Source organism: Plectropomus leopardus, chromosome 17 (genome assembly GCF_008729295.1).
Source record: "Plectropomus leopardus isolate mb chromosome 17, YSFRI_Pleo_2.0, whole genome shotgun sequence".
Lineage (NCBI taxonomy): Eukaryota > Metazoa > Chordata > Actinopteri > Perciformes > Serranidae > Plectropomus > Plectropomus leopardus.
In genome coordinates, this window is record NC_056479.1 from 1,961,990 (window position 1) to 1,978,324 (window position 16,335).

At 38.5% G+C, this 16,335-nt stretch overlaps 1 protein-coding gene across 1 annotated transcript in view; it reads left to right on the forward strand.

Annotated features, from left to right (window-relative positions):
• si:dkeyp-72e1.9 (syntaxin-binding protein 4) overlaps positions 1 to 16,335 on the forward strand; it is a 124,408-nt gene that overhangs the window by 44,705 nt on the left and 63,368 nt on the right. The window contains 1 exon segment of the mRNA XM_042505628.1: positions 9,636 to 9,709. Within this exon segment, the coding sequence (XP_042361562.1) occupies positions 9,636 to 9,709 (74 nt within the window).

The window sequence follows — 16,335 nt, forward strand, 5'->3', positions numbered from 1 at the left end:
GGACAGGTAGAATGTGTGAAAGATAAACCCAAATCATTTCCACCCCCTAAGTGCTCTCTGGGCCCTTTTTAATTTTTCGCCGACTTTGGTTATGTAAGAGATTAAATGTGCGGGTGAAGGTGGAGATGTTAGGAGCGGACAGTGAGCTGGAGTGGAATTAGAGGCAGCCCGTAGACGCACAGAGAGACACAGAGAGACACGGAGACAGACAGAGCATCATGTGGCTGCTGGCTGCGGGCTGAAGGCTCGGGAAGCTCTCACACACCGTCCGTGCTACCGGAGAAGCTGGCGCCAATGTCAAAATGCCAACCTTTTCCGTCATGTATAAAGGAGCTGTCATCATAAGCAGGTAAACAAACAACCGGGAGGTGTGTGTATGTGTGCGTGCGTGCGTACGTGCGTGGTGGAAACACCGGCATCCTACTTTGAGGAAGTGTTGAGTGTGTGTTGTGGTGGCGGTAGGGTTACGGTACTGTTCGTGGTAGAAGTGAATACTGAGGTAACTATAGGGGGTGAAAATGTTAAAATGAAGTGGGGCTCGTGCTGCGCTCGCGTGCTAAACTCTTTGAACCAGTAAACCAGCTGTATGTAATTGGGTTGGAAGATGGAGCCGCTTAGTGTTGATGCGTTTTCACTGTGCTTGTTAAGAGGAACTAATTCTATATCAACACGTTGGTGACTATCTGGTTAAAGCTCGTGAGCGTGTTTTTTGTCTGGTGTTATTTTAGTAACCATAGACCTCTCTCCATCTGTCTTCTATACCGCTCGTGCGCCGCGCGCCCACGGCAGGCGGCTGTTTTGTTGTTGCTGGTGCGTCGGATCAATAACAGCCATTCTGTGGCTTGAAATGCAGGCTACATTTGATATATTTATATTCTTTAAAGGAAATGTTGGTGTAGTAATTAACAGATGAAAAATTGTGATGTTGAGAAAAAAAATGGCAGACCTCAACCTATGAATGTATCTGTCAGGGAATCAGCAACTTTCCTATTGATTATTGCCATGATTAGTGCCATTAGTCTCCTGCTGATCAAATACAGCCACCCAGCTAGCAATTTTTGGTTTAAAAACGTTCTGAATGGTACAACGCAACGTTTTAGTAATGTTTTCAGTTGCAAGTTCAGTTTTACTTCCCAGAATGTTAAAGTTAGGGTTACATTCTCCATAAACATAATAAAAATGTTACTTTTTCTCACATTAAAGGAACATTTAATCAAAACTGCATAATCTCAGGCATCAGTAACATCCTGAAAACATTTTCTGAATATTGCTTTGAAAAACTGTTATAGTTTATGGTCATTCTTTGTATTTGCCAGGGCTGCTTCAAGGGCTTATTTTGATTACCCACAGTGACCAAATGTTGTCAGGGACACATCATGGAATTAAACCAAAAGCTAAATCAGTGTAATCTTTGTGTACCACAATTTGTTTTTGAGGTTTTGTGTTCTCTAATGGAGACATTGAGAATCTTGAGACTATGGCCATATTCTCAGCTAACACACAGAAGATAAGTGCTGGGCAGTATTATGTAATGATGAGGCAGAGCAACTTGTCATTGGAACTTAAGGAAATGAGGCTAAAGGCCTCTCAAGACCACAAACTTTAAAAAAGAATTAAGGATAAAACTTGGCTCTTCTATGTGGTCACTACTCTGATGCCAAATCATCCTGATTAAGTGGTTTTATCAGAAAGGCCCGGAACTACTGGATGAGGGGCAGAGAGTCTCTCATAGTCTCTCATTCAGCTAAAAGTTCGTTTTGGTGATTTTGAAGGTATAGTATTTAAACTTTTTTAAAATGTTATGAGGATCAAACATGAGAAATAGATTATACTGTAGTGCTGTAGAGCAGTGTTTGGTTTTTGATTGTGCAAAAAATCAAACAAAAAAAGTTGTAAACATTGCTATTTGTTGAAGCCTCCATCAGAAGACCAGTGTCAAAATTTGAGAGCTATACCACATTTCCAGCTAACTATGGATGCAGAAAGAGGAGGTGTTAAAACCATCACCAGTCTCCCCTACTTTTTGTCCCTAAATGAATAGCAGCGGAGCAGTGCTCACCTGTGTCAGACAGGAGCAGATCTGGATGATCTGTCTCAATGAAAGTTGGCATTTTCACCTCCTCCTTGTCATATCTTAAGAATAACTTTCTGATGAGGATGAAACGTTCATGGTTGCTCTCAAAGTTTTCCTTTTGACAGAGACCATTATAGTTTTCAAGCAACAAAGATGCAGCTGTCACCGCATTAAAATGCATCAATTTAACCGAGGCAAAATCTTTTTTTCGAAAAAGTCAGGGACCAGCAGTGCTGTTATTTCTAATTCGACAAAGTTATATGAAATAGAAATGTTAAAACGGCGAAAATGATCATCATGGCTGTGTTAATGGTTTCAAGACTGTTTTTGCCTATCAAAAATTTGAATTAGCATTAGCATTATCACAGCTGCACTGTGCTAACTCAGCTGGCAGCTAATGTCATCCCCACACTCTCATAACTCATACTTATGAGCATGAAAGCATTCATTCCTGACATTGCAAAAAGTAAAAGACTTCATCTAAAATCCACAGCTTGTCCAGATCTTGACTTAGCATCACACAGTCTCCATTGACATGTTATGGACCTATTTTGACAGACATTTTGAAATTTTGACTTAGCACAGCAGGAAAAGCACAGATGATGTTGATAACTTTAAGGATTTCACCACAAAGGATCAAATTGCTCAGGGTACGTTTCAACCCGTTGTCACTGCTGAAACACACTGTAATGTGTAATGTATGTGAAAGGCTAGCAAGTTTAGGCAACAAAACTACTTGGTAAGGTTTAAAAGAAAGAGTGTGTTTTGAGATGAAAAAAGTATATTTGTCACATTAATGTAGCATCACCTAAATATGTCATGTGTCTGATTTTAGTGCACGACTGTACGTAAATTAGGTCATGCTACGTGAAAATAGTGTTCACAAACTGTGGTCTCCTCAGTGAAAGTCCAGTTTTCTTTGACCCATTCATCCTCAGCTCCCCCCCACCCAATTTTCTTTATACTGCATCAGTTGCTCTCAGCATCAAATTTTTCTGACATTAGAGTTCGCTTAAAGCCCCCTAATGCCCCACACTTCTTCCTGTCTTCAGAATAAATAATACATTCTGCTGCTGTCTTCATTCATTAGGATAGTGTTTTCATTTGAAGTTTTGTTTTTCCTCCATTAGTCTCATTGTCTTACTGACAGCAGTCTCAGGTTGCTACTGGTGAACCCTCTGCATCTGAAATATTGATATTCCTCTTTGTTATTCGGGATGCAACCAGACAGAGAAGTGTAAACTCCATTGCTGAGAAGACAGTGCTCCAGATTTTCCAAAATATAAACACAATAATCTCTAAACTTTGACTGATACAAGTATGCACTGGTTTATCTTATTATTTGTGTGTTAAGCATGATTATGGTCATTTACACAATGGCAACCTTCCGTCATTTTGTCTTCAAAAGGATAGCTGTTGTTTTGTTGCCTAATTTTAATCCTGAATTGATGTAATTTTGTAATGAGGTACTGTTGGTGTATTGCTCTGCATCAAGGAATAGCTGCTATGTTTCATCTTTTCTCTGTTTTTAAATATGTGTTTATATTGGTTATATATCAGCTTTGCTGACACGCATGAAACATTAGTCAGTATGCCTACAGACACGATGTAGTCCCAGACATTCAGTTCTACCAAAACCAAACTAGTAGCACCGTATAGGAACTAGTAATTTGGACACACATCAGTACATCTGTTGCACTTGTGATCTGTAGCATCATGGATAAATGACAAATTGTGCCTACGGGGCACAGGCAAAGGGCTCCAAAAGGTCAATGGGCCCCTGGGTCAGAGACTTAGTTTAAAGTCACTGTTAAAAGTAAGTCAGTCAGTCAGTCAAGCAGCTACAAAATGACACAAAACAACTGCAAACCAGTACAAAGAGACAACATGGAACCAGTTCCATTTCAGTTCCTGTACCTTATTTTGGACTGATCAGAACATTTTGACGAAAAATAAATTGCTTCAGAACCCAAAATGTTAGTCCCCAGCTTGAACCAAAATATAAGAGGTTTTCCTTAACCTGAAGTGCGAACCATGCCGACATCAGTGGTCGTTTCATATTTTAAAAATGAATGATGGAAAAGGCTTCAATGGAGAGGTCTAGTGAGAGATCTTCAGGGGGAAAATAGCTCATGCAGTGTTCTAACTAATAGTTGGTCCATCCAAAAACACATTTCTGTAATAACAAAACAAAAAGTTTGCTGATAATCAATTTATTCTTTGATTCTGAAACTAAAGTTCATTTACGTTATATACTGTGCAAGGTACACATCCTTGTTTACAATGGTTCCACCCAAAAGAGGTGGAAACTTCCAGGAATCCTGACAAGGACTGGTTCAAAAACTAGAGCTAATTCACTAGAAAAGGTATAAAAATGACTCCAAAGAGACATAAAATGACCACCAATAAATGCCAAATGGCTGCAAAGAAATCAAATGTCCACAAAAAACGTACAGCAACCAGAAAGAGATGTGAAACAACAACAAAGACATGCAAAACTACCATAAAGAGATATAAGGCGACCACAAAGAGATACAAAATGGATAAAAAGAATGCGTTCAGAGAGACACAAAATGACTACAAACACACAAAAATTAAACAAAATGTTGTTGTTGTTTTTTTTTAATTTTGTGTCTCTTTCAGTCTGTTGGTGTTGCTCAAGTGTAGGAGAGGTGAAGACCTTTTTATGTGTCTGTGTCCAGGGACCCACTGTTCCATAATCAGTCCATGGTAAAATACACTGATGAACAGAAGTTAAACACCAAAGTCAAAATTTTGCAAAAACCTTTACTTGATTTCATTATTGCTCCATATTTATTTTATTTATAGTATGAGGTCAAATGCAGATATATTTGAAATGTGTGAAATAAGACACACTGACAGGAGGTCACTGCTACTGCAGCTCACTACTTGCGCAGACTAACTCCATAGAATCCAAGTTTTAAAAAACATCCAGCCAAGGTACTGTTTCTTTGGGTTCTGTGCAGTTGGTGTAAGAATTGGAGAACATTTTTTCAGATGTGCTTAATGAACGTATGTAATGAGACCTGTCAGAAAGAAGACTGCGATTACACTGCTATTCAGACTATCGAGAGGTGCTTAATTCTTTAATCAGTTGGTGTATAAGGTGGCAGCAGCAGACACACACCAACACTTCTTATTTAACCCTGCTGCAAACTAAATATATATATTTATCCAGCCAGCATTCAGTGTCTGGCTGCTCTTATGTTAAAAATGTACATGGAGGAGTTGGATGCTTTTTATCCATTCATGTATGGATCCATCCAGAAGTGTATATTTGCAACCTGAACAAGTGCAAGCAGAAAGTGCCACCTTAACAGAAGTCTCACCAGAAAGACTGTATTTGTTCAGGATTCACAGGGACTGTTTACTACTTATGCTGTTCAGCCGCTATAAGCTGCTTTAAGACTGGTTTAAGTAAGCTAAGTTCCAGTTTCATACTACATGCTAATTGTATACACTATATACTAGGCTAAGGCGGTATTATGGTATTACAGTATACCAGGGTATTTAGAAATTTCAAAGGTATGTTTTTGATACTGTCATAAACACAGGTGCACAGCAAGTACCACCAGAACTCAGTCTCCAGTCTCTACTGGTGAAAAAGACAGCTGATCAGAAAAACACAGGGACACCTATGGAGGGAGAAGTAAGCTGCCTGCTGGGGGCCAGCAGACAGAGAGAGACTGTGGGGAATAACTGCATGTTTTTTTTATATCTAACGTGGTGAATTATGGATTTATTTCAACCAAACTGCAGCTGGTGATGGTTAAACACTAGCACACAAACTAGATTACAAGCAAGAGTAAACAAGACAGTTTAAGTGGGTTGCATTTTGTTTCTGTTAAATTTGAATTAATTGTGTTTTGTGATGAGTTAACGGGCAGTTAAACCGCATCAGTCTTCCATGACCGAGAGAATCACTCGATAGTAAGAAGGCATTTTAAAGGTGGAGTGGATATATCTTTTTCAAACACTGGAAAAACTTTTTTTAATAAATGGGTAAATTATTATATCACAATCCTAAATCATCTGTGGTAACAAATAGCAGGAAATACCTGCCTTTTCAGCTTCATAGAGGGACCAGGCAGGGCTGCCCTTTATTTCCTGTAATCTTTGCACTGGTACTTGGACCATTAGCAATTGCTTTTAGGTAAAATGACAGCATAGCTGGCATAAAGGTTGGTGGTGAGGAACGTAAACTGCTCTGTGTCTGAGCATCATGTAGGGTTGCAGCGGTATGCCAGTTTCAAGATATACTGTGGGATGAAAACTGATCTATATCACACACTTTCTTCTCTATGGTATTGGGGAAAGAAACAATGAAAAAAGGCTGCCGCTGGATGGGGAATCTCTCATTGAATTTTGATAATTTGATATACAAAAAAAGAATGTTTCGAGTAATTTCTGGTTATAAAATGTTTGTTAAACAAAAAAACCCCTGCTATTTTCATACAACAGTGGTCATAGAGGACAGAGGTGAATGTGTTCCCACATAGTCTGGAAATGAAACACTTCTCAAAACTATGCAAGACAGGTAAATGTGGATGTCTATAGAGAAAGACTTTACATATCATCACCCTTTTCTGGATTTTATTTCTCAAACAAATGGCGTTATCCCTTATTAGAATCTGCTCCTCACCTTGGAATCATAGAAAATCTCATACAAGATCAAAGCCCACTTTTACCTGCAAAAATTAACATCTGATTCATGATGATATTAATTATAATTATGAGCCCCTCATTGGACCCCCCAAAATGGCAAGGCAAAGACTTAGAAGCTCTGACCTGTGTTGGACATGTGAAACTACTTGTGGAACTCTCTTACACATGTTTTATTCATGCCAGATCTGATGGTCTTAGATTAGAACTTTAATTGATGCAGTGAAGACTTCTTCTCTGGTACAGGGACAAATGCTGTGCCTGTAAGGCATGTTATCAGAGGAAAGTAGTCAAAATGCCCAACAGATCTGCTGGTGCAGAGCAGAACTTATCACTGGATGTGGAGCGGTGCTGTGACACTGGAAAACTAACGAACAGCCAATAAGAAGAATAGCGCGACAGCGAACCAAATGCAGTGAACGGCTTTGACTCTAGAATACAGCTGAGTGTTTGACAACCAAGTCATATGTGCTTCCAAAGCCTTTCATTATCGCGGATCAAATAGCTGATGGTCTGATAGCAGCGCAGTGAGACAGACAAACAGAGCGGAGCTTCTCTTCAGAGCACCAAAGTTTCTGAAACAGCCATATTTGCATAGGTGGAAAGTGACTTCTCTAGGCTTCTACAGACTACTTTGTGTTAGTTTCAGGTTTAATCAAAGTTTGGATGGAATTATTTAGAAACACTAGGATGCATTGCTCCATGTCTCATCCAGCCGTTTGCGCTGAGTTCCAATCACGTTGCCTTATTTTCACCCTTTCTCTAAATGGGAATGTTGGCAAGCAGTTATAGGATAAGTAGGCCTACTCAATTTTTTTTTCTTGAGTAAAATGGTATGGTAATAGCAAAGATGTTTCACATAAGATTCACTGAAGTTCAAGTCAGAGTCCTGCAGTCAGGAGAGGTTGGCCTATTATCAGCAAAATGTGCTTAAATGTACCTTAAGTTTGTTTAAAATGGATATGTTTATTACACTCCAACAAACTGTGGTCAAATGAAACTGTCAGTAAACTGTTAGGGCGAAAAACAAACCACAAAAAAGGAGCAAAAAGCAAAATAATCATTCATTAATTGTAATCATAAAATGTTCAGTTAATTGTGATATTGATTTAAGGTATGAGGTTTGGACCTTTGCGGGGAGGAAATTTTAGAAACTGGACCTGTTTGAATTTTAGTTGAATAGGTCTGCCAGTTGGTGATGCCTGTTCTACAGTATATTTATCATGTTCAATGTCTGACAGAAAATAAATATTTAAACCAAAATTAACCTCATGATATCTTCATATCTCACTTAGGAGTGAAAAGAAACCTTTAAGCTTGATAGAAATAGTGATTTGATTATATCGTGATATATATCGATACTGACTGATAATAAAAACATCAAATTGATAAGACTTCTTTCCATATCACCCAGCCCTAGATGGATGGATGGATGAAAAAGCCCCCCCCCCCCAAAAAAATCCTCCTATGAAACATTTGAAGTTAATGGATAGGCAACATATAGGCTAGTCTCCAGGCTAGGCTTGAGTAAAAAAGTAACCTCCTTGCACCTATTTTCCTTATGAAACACAGAAATACAGCTTTTGAATTCAACTTTCTCTGAGTCACAGAAGACTGAAGAGGTTTAATTGTTAACTCATCATAAAACTCAACACAACACAGTGTATGCTGTGCACTGCCTACAGTTAGTACAATAGGAGTGGCTATAATTATGATGGCACTGAAAATCATGCTTTCGTGATTTCTAAATACTCTGGTAATATTGTGATACTGTCCAAGTCTAATATCTGCTTGGAAATATGGAGCCCTGATAACCTGGCCCTGGTAACCTGATGTGCTGAAGAATTCACATCTACTTTTGTTATATTTTTTGTCCATTTTTTGTCCATACTTACAGTGCTTGTACTGTCTTAGATGTAGTCTTCTGTAATATTTTCCTTTAAAAAAAACATGAAAGCATGAAATGCATAGTATATATATATATATATATATATATATATATATATATAAATCACTGGGACCCCAAAAAATTGGAGATGAACATTTAATATCCAAGAAATCACATTATACACCCCAATGCTGACTAACTGTGCTATAATTTAGCACATTGACCTTACATGGTCCAGTTTTGACTAGATGTAATTACAGTTAGTATACAAGAAATCAGCATGTATGTTTTACATTTGCAGGAAGAGATTCAAGAGCTACATGTTACAATAACTTTTTTTCCATCTTATTTTGGTACAATAGTTATCTTTTATTTTTAAGTTGTTCCTGGAGCTGTTTATGTCTCCCACAATTACTTTAAATGTTTCACAGCTGCTCCTCCATTTCCTTTGTGAGTTGCATTTTGGGACAATAGTGTTCATCTACACATAAAAATCCCTGGGTTTTAAATATGCATATTGAGTGTTTTGAAGATACTTTATTTTGACACTTTTTGGGTGGGAATACCCAAGGGACTCCAAAGCAGTTTAGAATTAGTATGTAATCAGCATTTGGTAGACAGCTTTTGTTTTGCTATTCCAACATACTGTATGTTTGGCAGTTGCACAAACAGAAAAGATTGACAGTCTACCCCCAAAATATTCTAGAGCTAAGAGCTGTGTTACCATTCTCCTACCGTAAGGAGAAACTCTCTGTGACAGATATAAGACTCTGCATTCATTACAAAGTCACGTTCCACGCAAGCGCTCCCTCACATTAAGTAGTCACAGTGTGACTGTGGAGCTTTGAAGGGTCTAATCTGTAAAGGAAAAACAAGTACAAAAGTAGATTTAGCTTTCCAAGTGAAGTTTTTGATGTGCTTATTTTCTCCTCTTTTCTGTCTCTCACTCCTTCTTTTTCTCCATCTTCCTCATCCCTCCAACTCTAACAGGACACTAATGGGTCCATACGGAGTAGATAGAGCTGTTCATTCCATGGAGTTTACTGACTGTGAGAACGGCCTGGGTAAGTAGCTTTTTTCCTCTTCAGTAACCATGGACAGAAGAGAATAGTTGTCAAAGTAAACATGTAGAAACAGTTCTCTCTTCTCTCTCCATCTCTGTCACTTGTTGTGGTCTACAACTGCTCAAAGTTCATGATAGACAGGGACTGGTGCCTATACTGTCCTTCTCTGGGTGGAAAACAGGGCACCTCATGGACAGGTTGTCAGTCTGTCACATAGCTATCACACACACATAGGCAAATCTGTAGAAATACAAAGAGCTTTCATTGGTTTTGATAAGCTTTATAAGAAATATGTGAACTTATTTGGCAAGGGCTTGAATGTTAGCAGTGGTGGACGGAGTACCTAAAATGCATTCTTGAGTAAAACTACAGCTATTGTTGCAGAAAATGACTGGTTTAAGTTTAAGTCACCTATTAGAATATTATGGTGTGTTTCCACTACATGGTACCAGCTCTACTCTTAGGAAAAAGTACCTGGTACCTGGTGCCACCTTTTTTGGTACCTGCTCTCCTAGGGTTCCAAAAAAAGGCTGACCGGGTACGATGAGGTACTAAAAGGTGACGTGAAACACTGAGGACCACTGATTGGTCAGACAGAATAGTCACTGTGTCAGTGCCTCATCAATGCGCGGCATACATGGAATATCATGAACTATGCAAACACCAAAGCTATTGGCTGTATGACTGCAGTTTTATATATATTTTTTTTTTCCCAAAATGGAAACCAGAAAGATCACTCCGTGGTCGCTCGAGGAGGGGCAAATGTTTCTCACCTTGCTGGCCGACGAGGGTATCCAGCGAGTGCGAGTCTGTGTGTATGCATAGTTCGAATTGCGGGGGAGCTGAGGGGAGCTTGAAAAGCCTCCCTTGAGACGTTCACGGGAAGTTCTAAAAAAAATTTCACTTTTGTATTATAGATTATATATTTTCTGCACATAAAGGTTTGTGAAATAATAAAAAATAGAAGTAATATGTCAATGCTGGGTGTTTATCCACTCATTCCATTCCATTTCTGAACATCTGTATCCACTATTTAACTTCTGTGTCTATCCCTGCTGCGGCCATCTGTGCGTTGAGTGGTGCTGCCCCCAAATTCCTACATTTACGTAGTCATCTGAACTCCTCATCATCCGACAGAAGGGACAGAGGGAGAGACGAAATGTTACTGGCGGTATTAACTGCATACAGCGGTATTAGTAAAATCTTTTTCGCAGTAACCCTGTCATTGACTGTACGCTGCCATACACTTTATGCATGTGACATGTTTTATTATTGGTGCGCACTGGAAAATGGGGCTCCCTGAAAGCCAATGTGTAATTCAAACCCTGTGCATATGTGTGTGTTGCATTGAAACTGACATCACAACAGTGTCGCACGGCGTCGCTATGAAAAGTACCTGATACCAAAGGCAAGTGGAGTAGAGTAGAGTAGAGTAGAGTAGAGTAGAGTAGAGTAGAGCCGGTACCATGTAGTGGAAAGTATCTGATATTTACTGGAGTTAAGTACCAAAAGTAATTTCATTATATAGTAAATATAATTACATAATGAAAGTGAAAGTGAATGCTGGTAATAAAAAAGCAAGTGGTCAGAATTCTGATTATGACTACTTCTTTGTAGTATGCACCACCTTGAACATGGAGCCTTAAACACACTTAAAGAAACAAGGTCTTTTTTTTTAAACTTAAAGGATTTAAAGAACAGAATCCATTTTTTCCTTCCCTTATATTCCTTCATCCACCCATCCGTCCCTCCCTTCCTTCCCTATTTTGCAGTAAGTAACTAAAATGCTTTGAGGGATTGTAGTGGAGTAAAATGTAGATTTTACTTAGGAAATGTAGTTAAGTTAAAGTGAAAATTGACGGAAATTTAAAAACGCAAGTAAATTACAGACGCTCCCAAAAAAGTCCAAAAAATACTATCGCAAAGTATTATTACTTTGTTACATTACAACGCTGAATGAAACAGACATTCATTTATATGTAAAAGTCCAATTCTCTAGCTGTAAACATTTTAATACGGTGTAGCAACTTATTTGATAAACTGATATGTCTCCATTAGAGTAACACGATTGGCTGAAACTCAAATGAAGGCATGATTTTTGTTAAAATGTGTATTGTTAGATTTTACTTAAATATTTTAAAGCAGTATTTGCTGATTTTTGGTTTCATTGATTTTTGGATATGGCAAGAAGGTAAGCAGACAAAGCAACTTTGGCTCAGGGGGTAGCTCGGCAGTTCGATTCCATGTTCCTCCAGTTTATGTATCAAAGTTTCCTTGGGCAAGATACTGAACCCCAAATTGCTCCTGATGGCCTTTTCCATCAGTGTGTGAGTACATGAGAATGTTTTAAGAATGTAAGTGGCAGGTGGCACCTTGTACGGTAGCCTTCACAACCAGTATGTGAATGTGTGTGTGAATGGGAATGAGACAAGTAGTGTGAAAGTGCTGTCAGTGGTGGAAAGACAATAAAGGCACTATACAAGTGCAAGTCTGTTCACCATTTACCAAACAGTTGCCTATTTAAAGCAATAGTTACAGAGCAACATTATCAATCATTTGGAGAGGTGTTTGTGTCCATCTAATGGATGCTAGTGTAATGTTCTCTCTCGTTTTAGCTTTATGTTTTTGATGTTTGCCTATTCATGAGATCTGGCTCTTTAGCTGCTAAATGCTCCACTATGTTCACCAGCTAGTCTCTAACTGTGGCTGTCGGCTTTAGTTTTTTATAGTTTTTTCACTGAGAACAGACAGCTTCCTACTGCTGGAATGCAGCTGTGAGAGCTGTGAGACTCAACCAAAACAATAAAGTTGTGTGTGATAAAACCAAAACAATGAGCTGAAAGAGGCTAAAATATATGTGAGTTCCTTATTATGAGTGATGCACATTGCCCTATCCTCTATACACCAGGAAATAGTCTACTATTTTAAATCAGTCATCACTAGCAAAACAATACACTGATTTATATAAACTTAATCACATGCTTAGCTTAAACTAACAACCTAATGTTTACAGCCCTACTCTGTCACCCTCTACTATCTGGCAATGGAGTCTGATTTGGAATAGCTGCAATAATTGAAGTCCTACTTTTAAAGGGATTTTCTCTGCAGAGTACGTATCCTTGTTAAGTATCAGTGTGTTTGCCTGGGAGGGGAAGTAGGTCATGTGGCAAAGCCCTAACCCATTTAACTCAGCTGGGTTAAGAATGCAGGGAGCTGCTGTTGTTTTTATCCATAATGCGCTTCAACACCAGCACACTGGTAGAGCCTGTGCCTACGCAAGGACAAACACTACATATGCATAAATATGATTACTGTCAAACTGTAAAACATCCTGCTCTTTCCAGAATAATGTTTAAACAACTGGTGTACATGAGCTGAATTATTTAGTTTTGGTTTTTAGTTTTACAATTAATATCTTTATAAATCCCATGTGATACAACTGCTTTTTTCGTACCTCTTTTAAACAAATATTACACTAGACTGACACTCAAAATAACATTTTAAATATGTTTGCAGGCTAAACAGCACAGCAGTAATATATTATAGCCCTCATCAAAGCATCCTTCTCTTTGTTTCCTAAAAGATTTCCAAACTGTCTATTATATCATTTTCATATGCATTAAATTGCTGCTGGTTTTCAGACCAGCAGCTTGCATCGCAGCTAACTGGCATCATTGTATGAATGTGAGGCACACTGTTAAGCACTTTGGGTAAAAGTGATATATAAATGCAATCCATTTTCCTAGATAATACAGCCGCTCAGTGCACAATTATTGAAGTCAATCCAATCTATATGGATGACAATTGAATAGCTCTACAGTGCATTAAGAAAAAAAAATCCTACACCCAAGCTGTCCCTTGAGGTTTTTGTATTTTTAGTTTTTACAAAATGACAAAGTGTAAAAATACAGACTCCCTCTTTAATCTATTTGGCCATCACTGACTTGATGGAATTTCTTTGTCCCTTTAAGAAAATATCCTCCAGTGTTTGTGCTTTATTGCAGTCCGTGTACGAAGTGTCTTTTAAAACAATGGGTTTTAGCTCGTAAGTTATGAGAGGTTTTTGGTTGTTTGTTGATTTTACAATGCCTCGAAATTACGCTGCACCAACAGCATTAACTCCACACACATGAAGATATGGATTTAATTTGCACAAGAGATAGCTCGGAAACTACTACTAGTATGTAAGGTGGAGAAGTTAAGGGTGTGTTGTGTTTGTGTGTGTGTGTGTGTGTGTGTGTGCGTGTGTGTGTGTGTGTGTGTGTGTGTATGTGTGCATGTGTCTGAACCAGCACTACTTTAAGTAGCACACAGGTGAGAAGCAAAGCAGCTTATAGTCGTCCAACTTGTGCACGTGCAAGTGTACACACTGTTCGATACATACAGCCTAAAGACCCCTTGCTGAACAACTGAAGCTTCTGCAGTAGGGGTGTGTGTGCTGTGCACACTGTAGCAAGCAGTCCTACTGTCCTACACTGAGGACAGCACATGCTAATCTCTTTGTTAATGCAGTTGAAAGCTGTATCGTGTGTTGATGGGACACAGTGTTCAGTGAACATCATTTCTGTGACAGCTGATTTTGCCTGCAGAGTTGGCTTTAAAGGGGCTCTTTCCTGTGTTTTTCAGTCTGAGAAATGAAGCAACGACATTGTGATGTTCAATAAACATGGTATTTTTTATTTTCTTGTATCATCTTGGGTATTATAAAACATTTTTAGAAGCAATTGTGCCTTTTCATCACATTGCATTTTGTGATCTTAACAAGGTCTAAAAGTGTTGGAACATTTAATCCTTGGGAAGCAAACATGCCCTTGATGCATTTTGAGCAGTGAAAAATAATGATTTGGAAACAAAATGTGAAGCTGAAGAGGAGAGAGAGAGAGAGGCATGTCTTTTATATTTGCTCCAGCTGCTTATGTATTAGTATGATGTTTTTCTTATCTGATGATAGGCGGGGGGAGGAGATTGCTTTGAGGCTCAACAAAAGAACAAGAGAGTGTTTTCCTCAGAGAAGAGGAAGAAAGGAGGGAGGACTGAGACAAGGAACTTTCTAACCCCATTTTTCCAACAGGCGATAATTAACATGCGCCACTTCGCTCCAGACCCAATTAGTGTTACCATTTTGTTCTTTGTGGTAACAGGCCAACAGCAGCCTTATACTGAGGAAGCCTTGATCCTCTGGTTAAATTGGGGAGACTTTTCCAGTAAGGCTTCAGTCACTTCAATGTCACTTCAAGCACATAGATGGAACATGTTAGTAGAATGGCAACATTTCCTCACACAACAGTTCGTATGATATCTGACAAAGTGAAGCCCCAAGAATTTAGTGCTCCTCCCTGTAGATTATGTTCAGGGAAAAAAATCATGGTTTGAGACATTGTGCTATTTGATTAATGTAAGTGATGCACTTAAGGTCAAGTTTGGTGGGTAAGGTTTAGGAAATTCAAGTTACATAGGGTAGGTATAGGAAAAGAATCATGGTTGGGCATCGTTATGCACTTTAAGGTAACGTTACGTACTTACTGTAAAATTATATTACCAAAGTGAAGTACTGAACATAAAGTAATTAAGTAATTTACTTAAGGTAAAGTCATATTCCTAAATTAGAGTTATGTACTTAATGTAAAGTTTGGTTGGTAAGGTTTAAGGAAAGTAAAGTTACATAGGTTAGGTTAAGAAAAAGACTAATTTTTTAGCATGGTCACCTAATGTACCTCACACAAAGTTATGTACTCAACGTAAAGTTACATATGTAACATTAAGTCTAGTAGGTAAGATTTGGGAGAAAATTACATAGGTTGGTTTTAGGAAAAGAATCATGGTTGGGCATTGTCACGTGACATATTTAAATCAAAGTTGCATACTTAATGTAAAGTTATCTATTTAATGTAAGGTTATAAACCAAAGGTAAAGTTACACACTTAACATAAAGTTATAAACTTAAAGTAAAGTTTGGTATGTGAGGCTATGGGAAAGTAAAATTATATAGGATAGGTTCAGGAAAAGTATCATCGTTCAGCATCGTCACATTATGTACTTAACATAAAGTTACATACTAACTCAAGGTTTAGGAAAGTAATGTTTAAATAGGTTAGGTTTAAGAAAAGATTCATGGTTGAGCATCGTCAACCTTAAGTTGAGTACATAAACCGTAAAATAACGCAACTCTCACTTGGTTTCATGCAGGACACAAACACTGTTCTCCTGGTGGAAAGTCCTGTGTTGTTTTACTGATCCACCAACCCAACTTGCCTCCTGAGACAGCTCTGTATGTGTATATATCCATATACATAAGGGGGCAGCTGTAGCTCAGAGGTAGAGCGGGTCGTCCTCTAATTGAACGGTTGGCGGTTGGATCCGCTACATGGAGCTACATGGAGGGCAGCATGTCGAAGTTGGGCATATACTTGAGCAAGATACTGAACCCCAAATTGTTTCCGATGCTGCATCATCAGAGTAGCCTCAGCCACCAGTGTGTGAATGGGTGAATGTGACATGTAGTGTGAAAGTGCTTTGACTGGTCAAAACACTAGAAAAGTGTGAAACAAGAGCAGTCCATATGTATATCTATCATTGCATTGGTCCCAACTGTCCCAATTATGTAGGTTATACACAAATTACTTGTT